This window comes from Cibotium barometz, chromosome 38 (assembly GCF_041138505.1).
Source record: "Cibotium barometz isolate CiBa-2024 chromosome 38, ASM4113850v1, whole genome shotgun sequence".
Taxonomy (NCBI): domain Eukaryota; kingdom Viridiplantae; phylum Streptophyta; class Polypodiopsida; order Cyatheales; family Cibotiaceae; genus Cibotium; species Cibotium barometz.
In genome coordinates this window covers 1,799,873-1,820,349 of record NC_141083.1, presented here as the reverse complement: position 1 = coordinate 1,820,349, position 20,477 = coordinate 1,799,873, and the positions used below count along the sequence as shown (strand labels likewise).

Below are 20,477 nucleotides of genomic sequence, written 5' to 3'. Positions count from 1 at the left end.
CAGTGGGTGGTCGATCGACCAGTTTTGGTGAGTCATGGGGTGGAAATAGGAGAGACTGCCGATGATGAGGATGGGGCGTGAGATGGAAGGGTAGTTGGGTGTGGATGATTTCCTCTTGGGGATAGAAGAAGACAATGGCCTTTTTCCCTTGATTGCCATGGTAACCGTTTCTTTACGCCAATTGATTTGGTAGTGAGTGGCGTCAATCCACTCTTTTCCAAGTATTATCCGGCCTTGGAGTGCTCCTGCATCTATAACATGAAATCTGCCCTCTCTAATAGAAATTTTAGGAATGAAATACCCAATACTCATGAGACACATTTCATGAGAGATTTGAATGTAAGTGTTTTCTTTTGTTCGTGTGAGTTTTCCAAGAGCTTTCCATGCCTCCAAGAATATGAGATTGCTATGGACTAAAGGATATATGTGGGCTTACCACCGTTGTAGACCATTCTCGGTCGGGATTCCAATCCATATTCGTGGTGGGTTGATTTTTGGTGGTAGTTTAGGGGAAGTGGAAGATTTACCAGTTATTGTGGGGAGTGTGAGAATACCCGTTGTGGAAGTAGTTGGTGGGGGCAGAGGATCAGATTCGATGCACTCCCCATCCTAGAGGATCATTTACCTTGTCCTGGGGGAGCTTTAGGGTACATGCGTTATCAACAGAGTTGATTGTACTTGTAGCATTCTGTACCCAGCTTCCTTTGAGGAAGACTACTTCTTTTATCTCACCTGAGAGAACCACATAGAACTTACACACCAATGGGTTTGATACAGTATGTACAGCATGTGTAAAAGACCCACAGAAGACTGCAGTTTGTGTTCCATCCAATCTCGAAGGTCATTTCATAAATTTGGACTACTTTTTAACAAGGTTCCAATGGGCATGTGGATTTGGGAGGAAAGGAAGGCAGAGAGGCTAGCCAAGTCGCATTTATGATAGGGGCTTCTTGAAGGGCGGGGCCTTGATCATAGGGTGGACTAGCAATAGTATATGGAAGTTCAATTTGGTCCTTATTTGATAGGTGTGGAGGTTGAGAGGTGGTTGTAGTAGGAGGATAAAATACCTTAGCAAACAGTATTTATGATAGGGGCTTCTTGAAGGGCGGGGCCTTGATCATAGGGTGGACTAGCAATAGTATATGGAAGTTCAATTTGGTCCTTATTTGATAGGTGTGGAGGTTGAGAGGTGGTTGTAGTAGGAGGATAAAATACCTTAGCAAATTTGGTGTGCAGACCTCACGAGTCGTTGTCGGACTCTGTGTCAGTGTTCGCATCGAGTGGTTTGATGTGAATTTGGGATTTGGGCTGGGCTATTTGTGGAACAGGCATTGGAGGACAAGGAGTCGTATGAGGGGGAAAATCGTCATTTGTCAACATCATGTTGGCGAATGGATCTTCCATGGCCTTGAGCATTTGCGGGGGCTCCTGCCTTACCTGGTGTGGAAGTTCAGGTTCAATGGGGGATGGCACGCATGTAGGCACTAGGTCGAAGGTTACAAAATGGGTGCTAGTTCAAGTCGAGACTAGTATTGCTCTACCAGTGCTTGGGCCTCCTAAAGACGTTGCTTCTCAAGGATGGCATTGGGATAAGTGGCCAGTCGTTTTTCTCGTTTGGTGAGTTTTTGGTGGGCTGCATGGGGGGGAGTGGCAATTCGGCATGATCATCGCTCTCTCAGAGGAGGATGAAGTGGTCTTGGTGAGCCGGCGGACTGATCGTCTCTATGGCCAACGTGCTTAGAGCGGCATTGTTTCTTTTGGGATGTGGCCTTCTTTAGCTTGGCTTTGTGACGACATTTAATGGGATAGTGGATATCTTCCCATGTTGAATGCTCAACACGTTGAGGGATGGTTTTCCCTCCCTCTTTCTCTACTAAGCATAATTTGAAAAATAACCTGTTGTGCAAAGATTTAGTAAGAGGAGAGTTTATCTTCTCTCTCTCTCTCTCTCTCTCTCTCTCTCTCACTCACTCACTCACTTTGGCCACCATGACTCTCTCTATCTCTCCCCACCCACACACATACAATAGAGAAATTGCATGCCATTGATGAACCTTGATTAACTAATCTTTATTTATAGTTAACATTATCACTTAATTATAGCAAATTGTAATTAATTAATATTTATTAACTATTATTTATTAATATATTTAATTGATGATTATACTAATTTATCATTCATGGTCACTAATTTGACTAACTTGTGAGACTAATGCATTTAATCTATCACTATCTAATGCATTTAATTAAACTATCTCTAATCTATAATCTATTTCAAGTCATTTAAGATTAGGCTTATATTAACATGCTTTCTTTGTTTTGATGATTTAGTCTTTTGAATGAGAAAGACATATTGCATACTTGTACGTGGATTCCCTTGGCTCTTTTGCTCTTTGAATGGCTTATTTAATCTAAGATTAGGCTTATATTAACATGCTTTCTTTGTTTTGATGATTTAGGCATTTAAATGAGAAAGAAGTATTACATACTTATACGTGGATTCCCTCTGGCTCTTTTGCTCTTTGAATGGTTTCCCTTTTACTCTTTTTCTCTTTGAATGGATTCCCTTTAGCTCTTTTTCTCTTCAAATGGATATCTTTGGCTCTAGAGTTATACTGGTAGTAAACTCCTCCACAAAAGTGGACAACTACCTCTTTTGATCTAGAGCCATTCATACATAACATGAAGATTTGTATAGTGGAATATAACCTTAGTCACGCACTTGGTCAGATCATTGGGCATCCATTTGAAATTGGAGTTGGACAAAGATATGGACGATTGTTAAATTTATCCAAATCCCTTTCTCATAGATGCCCATTATAATCTTCGATCCAAATCATTGTCCCTAGACTATAACCTTTCTCACCCACTTAGCTAGATCCGTAGGTATCCGCTTAACCAACAAACCATTGAACAATGTTCTAGCTTGACACGAGAGTTGGACGGCCATTCCACCCTAAAGCGTATGACCGTACTAGACCCCCCAAAAAATAATAAAATAATAAAAAATAATTCCGAACGACCGTTCCATACTAAAGCCACGGGCGTACGCTCGTAAACGTACGGCTATACCAAACCCAAATTTCAAAATCCTGAACAGCCGTTCCACACTTGCCCGATCGTTCCATGCTAAAGCCACGGATGTACGCTTGTAAGCATATGGCCGTACCAAAACAAAAAAAAAAAGAAATTCCGAACGGTCGTTCCACACTCGCCACAGCCGTTTCATGCTAAAGCCACGGGCGTATGCTTGTAAGCGTACGACCATACCAAACCCAAAAAAAAACTTTTTTTCCCCAAAAAAAATATTTTTTTTTTCCAAAATTTCGAATGGCCGTTCCATACTAAAGCCACAAGCATACACTTGTAAGCATACGGTCATACCAAACAAACAAAAAATGTACCGTATCATTTAAAAAAAATCAAAACAGTCGTTCATACTAAAGCCACAAGTGTACGCTTGTAATAAGCATACAGTTGTACCAAACCCCAAAAAAAAACAAAATTTCTAACGGTTGTTCCACACTTACCATGATTGTTCCATACTAAGGCCACGAGTGTATGCTTGTAAATGTATGGCCGTACCAAACAAAAAAAAAACTTTTTTTCACCAAAAATAATCAAAATTCCGAACAGCCGTTCCATACTTGTCACGGTTGTTCTATACTAAAGCCACAAGCGTACACTTGCAAGCATACGGTCGTACCCCAAAAAAAAAAACTTTCTTTTTCAAAAAAAAATCACCATAACTGTTAAGGAAACCCTACCCTAACGTGTCGTGGGAAGTTCCCTATCCGCCCGCCGAGCTCGAACATGGCTCAAGAGCTCCACCGTAGCCGCTCGTCACCGCCATCCTCCAGCACTCATTATCACAGCCGAGGCGGTTGCTCTAATCCAAAGGGTCATACAAGCTCTCTCGTGAAGATCGTGCGGGGTCTCCGCCTCGCGGAAGAGGATCTCGTTGGTTAGCCTAATCACTCAAGAAAGAAAAAGAGAGGATGCAAGAGGGAACAAGTGATTACCACTCCCAAACCCTAACTCTAAGCACTCCGCACATGCTAGATTAGAGTTGCAAGAGAGAGGGAAAGAGAGAACACTCCACTTCTATTGCATAAATGGGAGAACGAGTTACAAACAAGAGAAATTGGTTTTTATAGTTCCAAGCCTTTTCCCCCTAAGTGACCTGGGGCACCCAAAACATAGTTACAAGGCTTTTCTCTATAGTTTGGCCAACTGACCAAGATCTTCTTGTCCATCCTTTGGAGCTCAATACTTGGGAGCATCTTCAGGGCATTTTCCTCATCAAATGACGAGATTTACACTATAGTATGGGCACCCATTACATAAGTGTACGGACATAGTTATAGGAATGTGTTAACCAATATGTGGTTAACAATAACCATTCATGCAAATCGTTTTCATAGGGCTCTGCTAGGGTGAGACAATTTGCTAGGAGAGAGAGAGAGAGAGAGAGAGAGAGAGAGAGAGAGAGAGAGAGAGAGACTCTGAGAATGATTTACATGTGCCTATCCTACTCGATGTCCCTAATTCTCCTTGTGTTTTTCTTCTCCCTGTGTTTTGCTTCTCCACGTTGTAGAGGAAGGGCATGAAACATTTTATTTTTGGGCCAAATCTTGTGAGATAATGACATTTAATATTAAATCATCAAAGGTCGGTCACACATTCTCTTTACTTAAATTTGGGCCACATCCCCCCTCCACACATAACCATAAGCATAATTATAACTAGCTACATTTCAAATTTTGTTATATTATATAGTATTTTTTTAATGATGATTTAATGATGTGATGCCACAAAAATTGTTACGTGGTAGCCCCTGTTAGGCCCCCCAGACCCGTGTTGTCAAGGGCCTATCGTGGCCCCCACACCCCACCACGAGGGGACCTAGCGCCCCTCCCAGACCCGTGTCGTCGGGGGCCTATGGTGGTTCCCACACCCCGCAACCAAGGGACCTAGCAGCCCCCCTAACCCCCTGCCACCGGGGGGCCTAGAGGCCCCTTGGGACCCCTACCACACCGAGGGTCTAACGACCCCCCCCAGACTCCCTGCCCTCAATAATTCCCAACAAATTTTGTGCCCTCCACTGTCCCCAAGATAAGTTTATTTTCAATAAGGACAAAAGTATGGGAAATCATTCCTTTTTTTGGTCCCATAACTTCTTGTTCGGGCACGTGTGTTAGAGATGTTCAAGAGCTTGATGGAAAGCCCTCAGCTAAATGTACAATTACAACAATTGGCCAAAGTTAGGGCATTCTTAGAATTCTATGTTAGAAGTTGATTTGGAAACTTGGCCAAAACTAAGGCCTTGTTAGAATTCCATGTTAGAGGTTGATTTGGACACTTGGCCAAAACTAGGGCCTTGTTAGAAATCCATGTTAGAGGTAGATTTGGACACTTGGTCAAAACTAGGACCTTGCTAGAAATCCATGTTAGAGGTAGATTTGGACACTTGGTCAAAACTAGGGCCTTGCTAGAAATCTCCATGTTAGAGGTAGGTTTGGACACTTGGCCAAATCTAGGGCCTCGTTAGAAATCTCTTCCAAATGCCACAACTCTCTAAAGAATTATTCAGGTGTCCAAATCTGTCTCTAATATGGAATTCTATCACATTCTAATTTTAAGAACTTAGCCATTTATATATATGCATATCCCCTCCATCCAATACCACTCAATCTACATTTGGCCAATTGTTCAAATATATATACAATATGAATTGCCTCATAAACATCTCATGCGAACTAGCCATTTCTACATACCCTCTCCCATCCAATGGTACTTCTTTAGTATAAACTAGGTGTCCAAATCTATATCTAATATGGATACACATCATAGCCTACTTTTTAGGACCTAACCACCCATATACATTCCTCTCTAATGCTAATTCTCTCCAAAGTTTTGACCAAGTATCCAAATCTACTAGGGTCTTCGTTTTGGACAAGTGTCCAAATCCACCTCAAAATTTGATTTCTCCTAGCCATTTGTAAGGCCACCCGAGTTTTGGTCAAGCATCCAAACCTACCTCTAACATGGATTTCTAACAAGGATCTAGTTTTTAACCAAGTGTCCAAATCAATGGCTAATCCAAATTTCTAACAAGGCCCTAGTTTTGGATAAGTGTCCAAATCAATGGCTAACATGGATTTCTAACAAGGCCTTAGTTTTGACCAAGTGTCCAACCTGTAGCACGAATTCTAACAAGACCCTAGTTTTATGATCAAGTGTCCAAATCAACCTCTAACATGGATTTCTAAAAAGGCGACAAGTGTGTAAGTCAACCTCTAAGATGGGGAATGTGAATATATGTAAATATTTGGGTAATAATCCCACAAAAAAGGAGTAGTCCATATATTTAGTGGATTTAAGGATTTGGACACCTTGCCATGATCTCAAAATATTTATATTGTGTATAGATTTAGACAATTGACCAATTCTATATCAAGTGGTAAGTGGAAGAAGATGCTATTGATGATAGATTATAATATGTATTTTACTGACTAAATTTGGACACTTGATCTAATTTGGAGATTGAAGTAATGTATTTTCCTGTGTAGGGAAAATGGCATCTCAGTTTTCTCGTAGAGAATGTGTCAAGTTGATAATTAATAATGTGATGGTGGCTATAGGGAAGATACATGTAGCCCATCAAGAAGATGTGTTCCATGGAGAAACACTTGGGAAAGACCACGTCTCTGTGAGCATTGATAAATGCTTTAACCATAACATTGCACTACCATTCCCAACTTTAGATGCAAGCAAATTAGTCGATGTAGTCAGTAGCATTGTCAAGTGGTAAGAATTCTCTAGAGAGCACACCTAACATTCAAAAAGATTTGGATTCAACCATGGATGGTGGTGATGATTCAAGAGTAGTGCTATATGATGGAATTTCAGTCCGTGAGAGTTGGAGAGAAAAATTTGTGTTGTTGTGGTCAAAGTGCAAAAGAAGAATGTGTTGGAAAAGGGGTAATATTGTTGGTCTTTCCATATGAGGCTATTGGTTTTGAAGTTTTAGGTGGAGATGATATGGGGGTGGTATGGTTGATCAAGCCATCCAAAAAGTTCAGTCCTCATCAGTAACATCTTTAGATAATGGTGTTAATCTCATTAGGTGGCCTATTAAAAGACTCAGATTTGAGGATGGTTCAACACTCCTCATTGAAGAGGATTCCAATGATATGGATGACTAGTTCATTGATGAATGAGAGAAAGGAGTTTCGAGCATAGTATTGTTTCTCAATACATTACATTGGGCCCAAGTCACAAGTGGCCCCAGAAAGTACATTCCCGAGAAACATTGTTGAAATATCAAAAAAAATAAAATAAGACCCTTGAACCGCATGTCATGTGTGAACACCCACAAACTTCAAGCCTTTATGGGCGGGCAAATGTGCTTGGAAATTGCCCGCCCAATTTTGAGATCAACCCCTCTCTCTCTCGCCTTCTTGCTTGTTCCCTTTCTTGCTCTCATGCATGTAGCGGAACTGCTCTCTTTCCCTTTCTTGCCCTCATGGATGTAGCGGAACTGCTCTCTCTCTCTCTCTCTCTCATAAATACCGCCCATTAGCAGCCTGCAACCCATATGCTCTTAGTAGAGTGGTTGATTAACTTTTTCTGAGAGAAGTTGCTCCAAAATACTTACCCGTTACTTTGCAGCATAACACTTAATGGAAATCAGATCCACAAGAAGAACAGTTTTCCAATACCAAAACACCCTACAAATACGTTATGACTGTTGCAACACAAACAAGTATGGCACGTAAAATATTTGCAACATCTAACAACTCATACTCTGTGCCAAGTTATACTAATACACAAATGCAAGGTTCCCTTATGGATCTCCTCCAGCACCAGCCAAGAAGAAGCCATCATGAATTTGATGATAATATCCATTCTTCCAATCTGTTTGATAACAGTCTTGAAGCATTGCCCACAGTTGTAAGACTTAATGAGGAAAATCCATATCAAAATCTGCATTCTGTAGAGCACCTCATCAAAGCTTTGCAGACCGGTGGCAGCAGGTCAAAGATGGAGGCTGCCATCACAGTACGGACACTCACAGCAGTGTAAGAACTGGAAAACCCAAATTCGATATGAAGACCTTTGAATTTGGAGAAATTGGGATTTTAAATTTGTTTTGATTATGAGAGGTTACAGTGGCTAGCTCAGGGAAGGGCTCATTCTCTTGCAGGATTTTATAATGCTTTGAGAGGAAGTGTGCCGACTCTGACCCATACATGCTTCATTATCATAGCTATGGAGGTGAAAGGTTTTTGTTTCACTACTGACATGCAACTTTCCGTAGTTCTCAGCAGGCCGCATTTGTCTCGTCTGGAGGCATACAACCTCTTGTACAAATGTTAACATACGAAGCAGACGAAGTGCATTGGCCTCCAGAAATGAGACAGAAAGCAACCATCACAGTGAGAGCTGAAGCTTCATTGGCGCTTGCAAGCCTTGCTGTTAGCAGTGATGACAACAAAAGAGCGATTGGCCAGGCAGGAGCCATACCATTGCTCTGCAGACTGCTTGGGTAGGGGACCTCTTTTTCTTTCATACTTTGTAATCCAATGCTGAAACGGAATAATATTTGCCCATCCTAAAAGATGGGTTTACAAATGAATTTCAACACGATTGTCAATTGATGTGACTATCTAGTTCAAGCTGACAGGTGGAGAGAAACAGGTCTCGATCAAAGTGCAAGCCTGCAACAACATGAGATGCATCCCTTCTTCATTCTGGCCAGAGACGCTGCTGCAGGAGCTTTATCATGCCTAGCAAAAGACTGCTCAAATCAGATGGCTATCATGACAGCACAAGCACTCCCCACGCTTGTACAAGTTGTAGATCAGGGAACACCTTTTGGCAGGTAACAGGTTTTACAGTTCCCTTCACATTAGCAATCACTACCCTCTCTTAGCTTGTGCATGTAATCACATCTGCATATTGTGAAACTCTGCTGTATGGTCAATAACCATCCGACTATTATGGCACAATTTATTGCCAAACTATGCAGTCAAGATGCTTTAAGAACAATCAGGACCAATTATCTGCCTTCACAAGAGTGTATTTAGAATGCACGTGGAGTCTTACTCTGTGCCCTCTTTTGATAAATCCTTTCACAGAGCAGCTGCTGCAAATGTCCTTGCTAAGCTTGCAACTGGCGACTCGGCTAGCATCAAAGCATCTATAGGGAGGGAGGGTGCAATTCCAGCTTTGATCAGGCTTCTTCAGAACGGTTCACGCAAAGCACGGGAGGCTGCAACAGAGGCTCTTGCCACTCTGGCCATGGTACGTCAGAACAAATCAAAGGTAACACAAGAACATGGTTTGAGTTGTCTTTTCAGAATGCAAGAGCAAGGACCAGAGAGAGAAAAGAACACGTCTGCATTCGTGATGAGAACGTCGTGTTCAGCTACAGCATCACCAACACCAGCAAAACATATGACTGAAAACAAGGTGAGAAGTATGCCGCCCAGAGAGAATGGAAACCTGCATTCAGGTGAACTTGAGAGTGCGGATGGTGAGACTTTGCAGTCAAAAGTGTGTGCCTTGAAAACTTCCTTGATAAGCCACCAAAAAGGCATCTTTGGAAGGCATTGCAATGTTCAAGAGCTAGATAATATGCCTTTCACTGTCCGGAATAACCCAACAACAGTAACACATGCATGTGGGGTTTCTGAGTTAATAACCTCTTTTGCTCCCCCTTTGTGTGGTCAAACCTCCATTCGAGCAGGCTCCGTCATAAGCAATGCACAAGCACTCGCATACCAAGAAAACCAAAGGAAAAGGATGAAGATGGTGGACACTTCATGTGATGTAAGCATACTGCCAGGTGAATATGCTGTTGCAGGAAGACCAAACAGTGAACAGATGGATTTGGGCCACGATGGGATGCCAGGTATAAGAAGGGAGGAAGCTTGTGCTGAAGGGTTGGACCTTTTCAAGGCCTGCAGCAGCCTTTGTGATGGAATACACATGTGTAGGATGGAAGAGATGGGTTTGCACGTACATGAGGGCATAGCTGCTTTAGTGAGCGCCCTATCGTGTTCAAACCTGGGTGCACAGGAGTTTGCATCCTTGGCATTGATGCTTCTTGCTACTCAAGGAGGTCCACATGCCAAAACAGCCATCGGAGACGCTGGTGCTTTGGATTCTCTTGTAAGAATGGCGAGTTCTTCAGATTCCACTTTGATAAGAGAGTCTGCAGCAGCAGCTATTACAAAGCTTGTGTCATGCCACTCAAAGAACAGGCTGGAACTCGTTAGAGCTGATGGGGTGAGGGCTCTTGTAAACATTGCAAAATCTTCTCTTGACACTGTACCCGAGCTTCATGGAAAGACCACCTTGGGACATAGGATAAGGACAGCAGCATTGGTTGCTCTTCTCAGTATTTCTGAGGCTTCTGATCATAAGAATACAAGCATAGCACTGAGGAGCCTACACCTGAGAGAAACTTTGCCGAGTCTTGCACGCATGCTTGAAAATGAAGATCATCTTGTACTCAAAGCTGCGGTGGATGGCATTCAAGCTTTAGCATCACTGTATGTAAAGTGCGGATGCACAGCACTTTTTGAGGAAAGCCTTCCGGAGCAAGATCGTTTGCAAGAGGAGGCAGTGGTATGCATGCTCCCTGAGGTTGGAGTTATTGGTGCACTACTTGAAATTATAAGGGGTGGCTCTCGTGAGGCAAAAGGGGCTGCTGCTGAGGTTCTGACAGAGATAAATGAGTCAAATAATGATGCTGCTGAGGGTAAAGGCAGACTAGAGGTTATAAAGCTTGCAGCTACAGACAATGCTGAGGTCTTAAGAAGGCATGGAGTAACAGCTTTGGTGGGGCTGCTTGATTACAGCCATGGTGATGCAGCACTAATAATGGCAGGAACAATTGCTTGCTTGGGAGCCAGTGATAAGCTATGTCCTTATGTAGAAGAACATGTTGCAGTTCCAGAGTTAATGCGGTAATTAGAAACCTTTAACTGTGCTAATCATTCAGTGCTTTTCTGTTTAGATCAAGGTACATATCCTCTCCATTTTGCAAGCTTTATTTTCAGACTCCTGTCTACAGATTGCTCCACGGAAAAACCCCACTTCTTACAAAGGTTGCATCTGCCGCTGCCATTGCAACCATTGGATCAACAAAGAAGAAGCTCACTCAACTCACAAACGGTGACATCATTATGCTTGTTGAGCTTCTTGGTAATGATAGCATGTCAAGCCATGAACAAACGCCTCACAAAGTTCACAAGTATTTTCTTGGATTCTTTGCCAGTACTCCTCATCTCTGCAGCATTAACCAATCCCCATCACATGTACGTGTACTGCAAGAGCATGTAGCTGCGATTGTAGTTTATGCTGCTCTTTCGGGTAAGACAATAAAGGAGGAGTTAGTGGCTGCAGGTGGGATTCCCATTTTGGTGAAATTGGTCAATGCTTGTAATACACCGGCCAACAGATTTAAACAGGTTTTAGAGGACCCAACAGGATTTAAGCAGGTTTTCGAGGACCCAACAAGCTCTCTGTTCTCCGTCAATGCTTCAGCGCCTCTGGGAGTAGGCGTCTCACTAGCCACTCAGGAGTTTGCACTCATGGCATTGATTCTACTTGCTGATAAAAGCACATCAGCAATTGAAGCCATTGTGGAAGCTGGTGGGATCACCATTATAGTCAAGCTGTTGCCGATCACAAATGGAGGTGGCAAGCTTGGAGCAAGCTGGAGTGAGGTTAGATTAGGTGTTTATATATGTATAAAGTCTATCCTTAATTTGAATCTGCCTTAAATACAAACCATGATTATTAGAGCTAGTAGTAGAGCCCGAGGTCTAATGGTCCAAATTTTTTATTTGAACCGTATTTTTCAGCTTGATCTATTGTGTTATTTCCTGCAGATGGCAGCAGCTGCACTCTTAACAATGGCAAGCTGTGATGCTGCACGAAATGAGATAGTAAGAGAAGGCGGGGTGTCCACCCTTGTAAGTGTTCTCAGTGGAGAGATTGGATCAGAAACAATACCATGTACTAGTGTTGCAGCAATGGCCCAGCTCATTGGAGTGCTTGCACTCAACAGCCAAGATGCTAAGATACACATATGTCAAACGGGCGCAGTTAGGTGTTTGGTAGAAATCCTAATTGGTGGAGGCTGTTTGAGGAGGTGGGAGCTTGAAAAGGGAAAGATACCCGCAAATAGTTATGCTCTAGCTCAAGAGGCAGCAGCTGCGGCTTTGGCCAACGTTGTGCTTCAAAGCCCTCAGAATGCGAGGGCTGCTGTTGAAGCAGGTGCCATTGGACCCCTTGTAAGAATGGTTGCCAGCTTGAATTTAGAAGGCAAGATACAAGAACCCAGTATAGCTAAACCTGGGATCAGTGTCACCATACAAGGTTCACAAACACTGGGCAGTCGAGAGCATAATACGTTAGAAACCAAGGACCGAGCTGGGGCTGATTCTACAGAAGGGGAGACATCCTCTAATTTGGGTGGCCCTTTAGCAGCCATGGCTGCTCTTGGGAATCTCATGACTAGTTACCCTCGATGTAGACAAGATGTCGTCAGAATTCGAGGGTTTACAAAAGTGGCTGCATTTTTGGAAGGCGTGTCAAGCCGCCTTGAGAAAACACATCGTAATGGAAGCAGTTTCGTTCCATCAGATGCTTCTTTCCTGGGGAGAGTCCAAGGAAGTGCTTTACTACTAATGAGATTACTGTCTGATGGTGCTCCTCCTCCTGGTATGCAAAATGTCATGGCCGAAGACCTTGTTCCGAGTGCTACTCAAACCGATCTACATTGATAGCACTTGGGTAATAGTGATCTTATCTTAAGCCCCTAACAGTTCTATGATATTTTCATGTTATTCTTATACATCCTTGTGCAAAATATGAGACATTTGGGACAAAAAGGTTTCACATCCCATAGTACAAGAATTAAGGTTTATCATTAAGACACAATACAAGGCTGAAATTTGAAAAAGACATATCTGTGTAATATTTTTTGGCATTCGTGAGACAAACAGCAAGGGTGCAGTGATTAAACAGACTCGGCTACCCTAAACTGTCTGCCCTGCCTGCTTAGCTTTGTTCTTACCTTTCATGTTGATCATCTTTCTTGCCTGCTGCCATTCATTGCTTCTTGTTGCCATACAAGGGAAAGTGAATCGGTAACATCACCTAGGGAGTATGATTGCTTGTCTGTTGCTGTTAAAGGCTTCACTGTTAAATGTGTCTCAATAAAAGATAAAGCAAAAGACAATTAAAATTTGGAATTTAAGAAACCTCACAGTAAATGTCAAACTAGAATGTCGGGCGGCTATGCCTATGTCAACACACTATAGTTATATGTCAACACACTAAAGTTCTACAATTATTAAAATCTTTTTTACTTTCCAAAGATTTTAAAAAAATAAAATCAGTGAAACTAAAGCCATTGCTAAAGTACACCAACAAAAGTCATACTTGTATAACTTGAAAACTACATCCATTGATATGTACAAGAAGAGCTTCTAAATGATCATGGGACAAACTCATTTACATAGTTACATTATTGCATCGTAGTAGCTTGGACCTAGACAGGACGCTACAGGAATATACTCATCTTGTTTAGTTATGGCGTGAAGAAAGTCTTGAATCTTTTCTTCTTGATATTCCACATTTGTAGGATCCAAGATACAACACGTATCTTCAGCTTTCACATTATTATTGTGGGGTTAGCATAAGATGTATCTACAACGTAACGTGTATGTTCTCCTTCGATATAATTATCTTGGTAAAAAACCTTCTACATGTCAGACAAATCAACACTACCAGGGTCCTTCATACACTTCCAGACAGCTCTGGCCTTTGTTGAGCTCATGCCATTTCTCGTCCGTGGTACAACGAACTTCTCAGACTGTATCATCTTTAGAAGAGTCATCCCAAACGTTGTTGAGCTTCTGTTCAGGATGAAGTTCTACATGAACATGAATGTCCTCTCAAAGATATTTAGAGAGATCAAGCAAACTTGATTTTTGAGATCGCCCAGACCATATTGTGCATATACTGTTCTGCCTCGATTTATCTCATCGCGGCGAAAATGTTATGCACAAATACTTTGAAATGTACTTTGTGCATGTTCTTCATGCAATAGCCAAGCATCCCCTCGAAAGTCTGCATCTTAACCTGATGTAGAGCACGCCACATAACGATGTTGCCATCATGCTTACATGTGTCCCAGTGCATGTAGGACTTTAATGTTTTACCAACAATGATTAGAGAAGACACATGTGTCTTAATCATCATTTGATAATGCAAGTGATTCATTGTCCCACCCTTCTCAAATGTAGCTAGTCATACACCTATAAATAAATATCATTTGATAATGCAAGTGATTCATTGTCCCACCCTTCTCAAATGTAGCTAGTCATACACCTATAAATAAACATACAAACAACATTAAGTAAAAAAATGTTGAGGTGTCAAGCTCAACATGAGCTGACACTCATGAGGCGCCTGCGTGACCATTCGACATTTATATCATTGGCGGGTTTGGCAGCATGCATCGACGTATCTTCACCAGAGATTCTACAGCTGGACTACACCGACTAGTAGTCCACACCTACCCACTCCACTTTAGCGTGTTCACATTATGGACCACTTGTATATACTCTAGTACGTGTGGTGTTAGTCACTTTATCTTTTTTGTAGACCTCTTTTGTTGAAGAAGAAGAAGAACCATTTTTAGCCTCTCATTTTGTGTGTTCTCTTCTAGGGTTTATGTGAGTGTGTGTGTGCTTGCAAGAGCTCAAGCTCCCTTCTCCTCTGCATCTTTTCATGGTATCAGAGTCTGGTTCATACTAAGGAGCTGAGTGGCAAGCAAGAGAAGCATAGGAAGCGACACGAGAGTAGCGGCTTCATTTACTCTTCCCCCTTTGTGTTGGCTAGTACACCCTTGTGTCGGGAGCTCTTCTAGAGAGGCATTGGCAAACAAACTCCGATTATGGAGCTGTATTTAGGGAGCGGAGTTGTAGGGAAACCAAGGACCGAGCTGGGGCTGACTCTATAGAAGGGGAGACATCCTCTAATTTGGGTGGCCCTTTAGCAGCCATGGCTGCTCTTGGGAATCTCATAACTAGTTACCCTCGATGAAGACAAGATGTCGTCAGAATTCGAGGGTTTACAAAAGTGGCTGCATTTTTGGAAGGCGTGTCAAGCCGCCTTGAGAAAACACATCGTAATGGAAGCAGTTTCATTCCATCAGATGCTTCTTTCCTGGGGAGAGTCCAAGGAAGTGCTTTACAACTAATGAGATTACTGTCTGATGGTGCTCCTCCTCCTGGTATGCAAAATGTCATGGCCGAAGACCTTGTTCCAAGTGCTACTCAAACCGATCTACATTGATAGCACTTGGGAAATAGCCACTTGGGTAATAGTGATCTTATCTTAAGCCCCTAACAGTTCTATGATATTTTCATGTTATTCTTATACATCCTTGTGTAAAATATGAGACATTTGGGACAAAAAGGTTTCACATCCCATAGTACAAGAATTAAGGTTTGTCATTAAGACACAATACAAGGCTGAAATTTGAAAAAGACATATCTGTGTAATATTTTTTGGCATTCGTGAGACAAACAGCAAGGGTGCAGTGATTAAACAGACTCGGCTACCCTAAACTGTCTGCCCTGCCTGCTTAGCTTTGTTCTTACCTTTCATGTTGATCATCTTCCTTGCCTGCTTGCCATTCATTGCTTCTTGTTGCCATACAAGGGAAAGTGAATCGGTAACATCACCTAGGGAGTATGATTGCTTGTCTGTTGCTGTTAAAGGCTTCACTGTTAAATGTGTCTCAATAAAAGATAAAGCAAAAGACAATTAAAATTTGGAATTTAAGAAACCTCACAGTAAATGTCAAACTAGAATGTCGTGCGGCTATGCCTATGTCAACACACTACAGTTATATGTCAACACACTAAAGTTCTACAATTATTAAAATCTTTTTTATTTTCAAAGATTTTAAAAAAATAAAATCAGTGAAACTAAAGCCATTGCTAAAGTACACCAACAAAAGTCATACTTGTATAACTTGAAAACTACATCCATTGATATGTACAAGAAGAGCTTCTAAATGATCATGGGACAAACTCATTTACATAGTTACATTATTGCATCGTAGTAGCTTGGACCTAGACAGGACGCTACAAGAATATACTCATCTTGTTTAGTTATGGCGTGAAGAAAGTCTTGAATCTTTTCTTCTTGATATTCCACATTTGTAAGATCCAAGATACAACACGTATCGTCAGCTTTCACATTATTATTGTGGGGTTAGCATAAGATGTATCTACAACGTAACGTGTATGTTCTCCTTCGATATAATTATCTTGGTAAAAAACCTTCTACATGTCAGACAAATCAACACTACCAGGGTCCTTCATACACTTCCAGACAGCTCTGGCCTTTGTTGAGCTCATGCCATTTCTCGTCCGTGGTACAACGAACTTCTCAGACTGTATCATCTTTAGAAGAGTCATCCCAAACGTTGTTGAGCTTCTGTTCAGGATGAAGTTCTACATGAACATGAATGTCCTCTCAAAGATATTTAGAGAGATCAAGCAAACTTGATTTTTGAGATCGCCCAGACCATATTGTGCATATAATGTTCTGCCTCGATTTATCTCATCGCGGCGAAAATGTTATGCACAAATACTTTGAAATGTACTTTGTGCATGTTCTTCATGCAATAGCCAAGCATCCCCTCGAAAGTCTGCATCTTAACCTGATGTAGAGCATGCCATATATGGACCGCTTGTATATACTCTAGTACGTGTGTTAGTCACTTTATCTTTTTTGTAGACCTCTTTTGTTGAAGAAGAAGAAGAACAATTTTTAGCCTCTCATCTTGTGTGTTCTCTTCTAGGGTTTATGTGAGTTGCAAGAGCTGAAGCTCCCTTCTCCTCTGCATCTTTTCATGGTATGAGAGTCTGGTTCATACTAAGGAGCTGAGTGGCAAGCAAGAAAAGCATAGGAAGTGATACGAGGGTAACAGCTTCGTTTACTCTTCCCCCTTTGTGTTGGCTAGTACACCCTTGTCGTCGGGAGCTCTTCCGGAGAGGCATTGGCAAACAAACTCCGATTATGGAGCTGTCTTCAGGGAGCGGAGTTGTAGGGCAACTATACTATCTTTCAGTCTTAGTTTTCAGGCCGAAAACACATTTCAGGTGCGTCTTGACCTCCGTTTTTCAATTTCCAGGCATTCGCGTGCACTACAGATAACTTTTAATTCTCTACAGATTTCTATTTTTGGAATTATAGGAAGGGCAATTGGTTGTGCAGACACTGTGTGTACTAAAAAGAGGTCTTAAAGTTGCCATTGGGTGTATGTATGCAAATTGAGGTCATCGGTTGTGATAGTTTGGATGATGCAGTATAGTACCGTTGTAGAGAATACAGCAATTTGTGCACGTCAAACAAGAGTGCTGTTTTTTTTAAAGTTTATGTTGCAAAAACAAGATATCAAATGATGGTTGACAAGAACAACTTCCTTGCTTGGAGGTTTAGATTAACAAATTTTCTGATGGGAAAAGGCTATTGGGACTACATTGGAGGTGAACATGAGGAGGCGCTAGAGATATCGGAGATTAATCCAACCGCTTCAAACATAAAAGAATACAAGGATTGGAATCAAGGAGAAAGGAAAGTCATGAATTGGCTTTCTATTAGCATACAGGACACTATGATTAGGCATATACAAGATGCCAAGTCACCCAAGGAGTCATGGGACACCTTGGTGAAGCTGTATGAAACTAACACCAAGGCATGAAAGATTCAGTTGAAGAATGAGCTTCCTACTATGGACTCGAAAAATATGTCTATGAATGATTATGCCTTGAAGATCAATGACATCCCTTGCATCTTTTGGTGTTTTTGTTGTTGATGATGATAAGGTGGAAGTATTATATTTACGTGGTCTTGGGCCACAATACAAGGCATTCAAGAAGTCTATTCAGACTCGGGAGAACATTCTCAACTTTACAAATTTGGTGTCAATGCTGATCATTGAAGAGATGAGTTTGGGTGAAAACAAAGGCAGTTTGGAGGAATAGGCCTTCTACATAAGTGCAAGTGCCAAGGCTGTGGCTAAGGTGGTGGCTGAACAGGTAATCAAAATTATGGTCAGCAGCAACAACAGTCCCAGGATTCACAATAACAACACACAGGTGGAAGATGTTGTTGAAATTAGAGCAATGTGATGAGCTATGGTGGATCAAATACTGAAATCAACATCATTATTAACAAAGTGATTAGTAAATAATTAAGACGTAATTAGTGAGTAATTAGCAAATAGCTTAATGTAGGCATGGATAATCAAAAACTAGCAAATTCTCATTAGGCCAATGCCTCAATTTATAGAGTTTACATCCAAGCATCTAATCCCACTGATTTCTCCTTGATTCACTCCACCTCTCCCAGAATATCTCCACCTCTTTTGCGGCTTGATTCTCTCTACCTCTCCCAGAATATCTCCACACTTCCTAAATCTTCTCATGCTACCCTTTATTCTCTCCCAGTAGATTCTTCTCACCTTTTCACAGGTTCTTTCACATTTACACATTCTCTTTTACAGCCTCTAACCAAGGGCTTATTCCCGCACACACCCTATTCACTTGTATATTTCAACACCTCCCCTTAAGTGAATACTCTCTAGCACACCAGGACCCTATACCAAGTTTCTCTCTTACTTGATAGCCCGCGACCAGTGCCTCAAGTCCCTAAACTCATAGTCCTTGACACTCTCTCTCTCTCTATGTGTCCAAGGCTACTACAAGTGCCCGCGACCTTGACTAAAGTTCTCACACATACATCTACCATGTGGCCTACATCATCGATGGCTCAGAGGTGGTTTTACTTTGTTGGGGTAGGTTACATTGGGTTGTGGGGTCTCTCTCTCTCTCTCTCTCTCTCTCTCTCTCTCTCTCTCTCTCTCTCTCTCAGAAAAGATGATCCGACTCCACTTCCTTTGGAGCCTCCATGAAGTTTGCCAATGTCGTTCCTTCTCCACTGGGTTTGTTGTAGCAGTCTCTTGCCATGTATCTTGGCTTTCCACAGTTGTGGGCAAGTGACGGTCCTTTCTCCTACTCTGCCTCTTCCTCGTCCTCGTCCTCGAGAGAATCCTCCTCGGGTGAAGAATGCTTTTTCTTCTCCTGCTATTGAGTCAAGCCATTTCTTCTCTTTGCCTCTGCTCTCTTGCTCTAGCAGAGCTGCTTCTATCTCGTGTAGCTTCAATTCAGGTACATTCTTTAGTGTTGCTACAATATTTTCATATTCACCTTTGTCCACACTCTTCAGAAGCACTGCTAGTGCCTCATCATCTTCTATCTTTTTGCCAATAGCTGCCAGCTGTTGCTTAATGCTTTTATATTTGTTCAAGTGTGTGATTAAAGGTTCACTTTCCTTCATATACAATTTGTAGAATTACATTAACAGATTTATCTTTGAATTTTCAGCTTGTGTGCCAAATAATTTATTGAGTTCATCCCATGCATCTTTTGCCCATTGTATCAATGTGATGTGATGAATGATTTCATCATTTAAACTGAGTGCAATAAGTCCCAATGCTTTTTCATTCCTTCTCTTCCACTCATTTTTCTCTCTCGCCTCTGGGCATTCATCTCTTCCCTCAACTAGCCCCCACAAATTTTTCCTCATGAGCAAATACATGGTTTTTGTCTGCCATGTGTAAAATTGGTCCCCATTAAATTTGGCTATTTCTTGTGATGTACTCATGATGATGTGAAGGGGGTCTTACCTCTTGATCCAATTTCAAGATTCAAGGGCAGTGTCTACCCTTTTACAACTCAATTTGGTGTTTAAGAGATGATTACAATAAATTTATCAGCATAAAATCACCAGAAATTACATTAAATCAAGGGTAACCAATTTGTACGGAATGGTTGGAGTATCAAACCAACTCCGAATTACAATATGAAGTTATAGGGATCTTTATCAGATATCTAATGGTTAATTTGAACCCTCAATTACACCAAAATATAGTGATTAGTACTGATTAATCATTGATTAGTAAATTAATCCACTATTTTATGTGCAAAAAACAGAGTATGTGGGGAGTCCAGATCTGGTGCCTTAGACTTCAAATGAGCTCAAATGCTTTCAAAGACATCAATAGCAATGAGTCTAGTAGAGGATTAAGCCAATAAATATAAGATTTGACCAAATATTGAATGCTTAATCTCTGTTTTACCAAAGTCACTTGCTCTGCAGATTTGATGAAGAGCTTGGATCTCACTATAGACTTGATGAAATTGAATTCTGACTTCATCAGCTTGTAGAGCATGCTTGAAAACCCCTGGATCTATGAGGAATTAGACCAATTTGATTTGGAGCAACTGCAATGTCAAATTTTCTCAGAAAAAAATGCGCTAAAGAAAAACGAGATTTCTCCCAGCTCCGTCGCCGCCGACAGTTTGCACTTC

General features: G+C 41.5%; 2 protein-coding genes across 2 annotated transcripts; both read left to right on the top strand.

The window, feature by feature from the left end:
* Nucleotides 1–7,483: 7,483 nt before the first annotated feature.
* Nucleotides 7,484–10,983, top strand: LOC147616229 (uncharacterized). Its single transcript, XM_086777238.1, has 4 exons — nt 7,484–8,084; nt 8,324–8,551; nt 8,690–8,887; nt 9,144–10,983. Exons 1-4 carry the CDS (start codon nt 7,747–7,749, stop codon nt 10,981–10,983), a joined length of 2,604 nt encoding a protein of 867 aa, XP_086633364.1. The 5' UTR covers nt 7,484–7,746.
* Nucleotides 10,984–11,198: 215 nt separating this feature from the next.
* Nucleotides 11,199–12,982, top strand: LOC147616228 (uncharacterized). Its single transcript, XM_086777239.1, has 2 exons — nt 11,199–11,741; nt 11,907–12,982. The coding sequence occupies exons 1-2, from the start codon at nt 11,199–11,201 to the stop codon at nt 12,801–12,803; spliced, it is 1,440 nt and encodes a 479-aa protein (XP_086633365.1). The 3' UTR covers nt 12,804–12,982.
* The last annotated feature ends 7,495 nt before the right edge of the window (nt 12,983–20,477 follow it).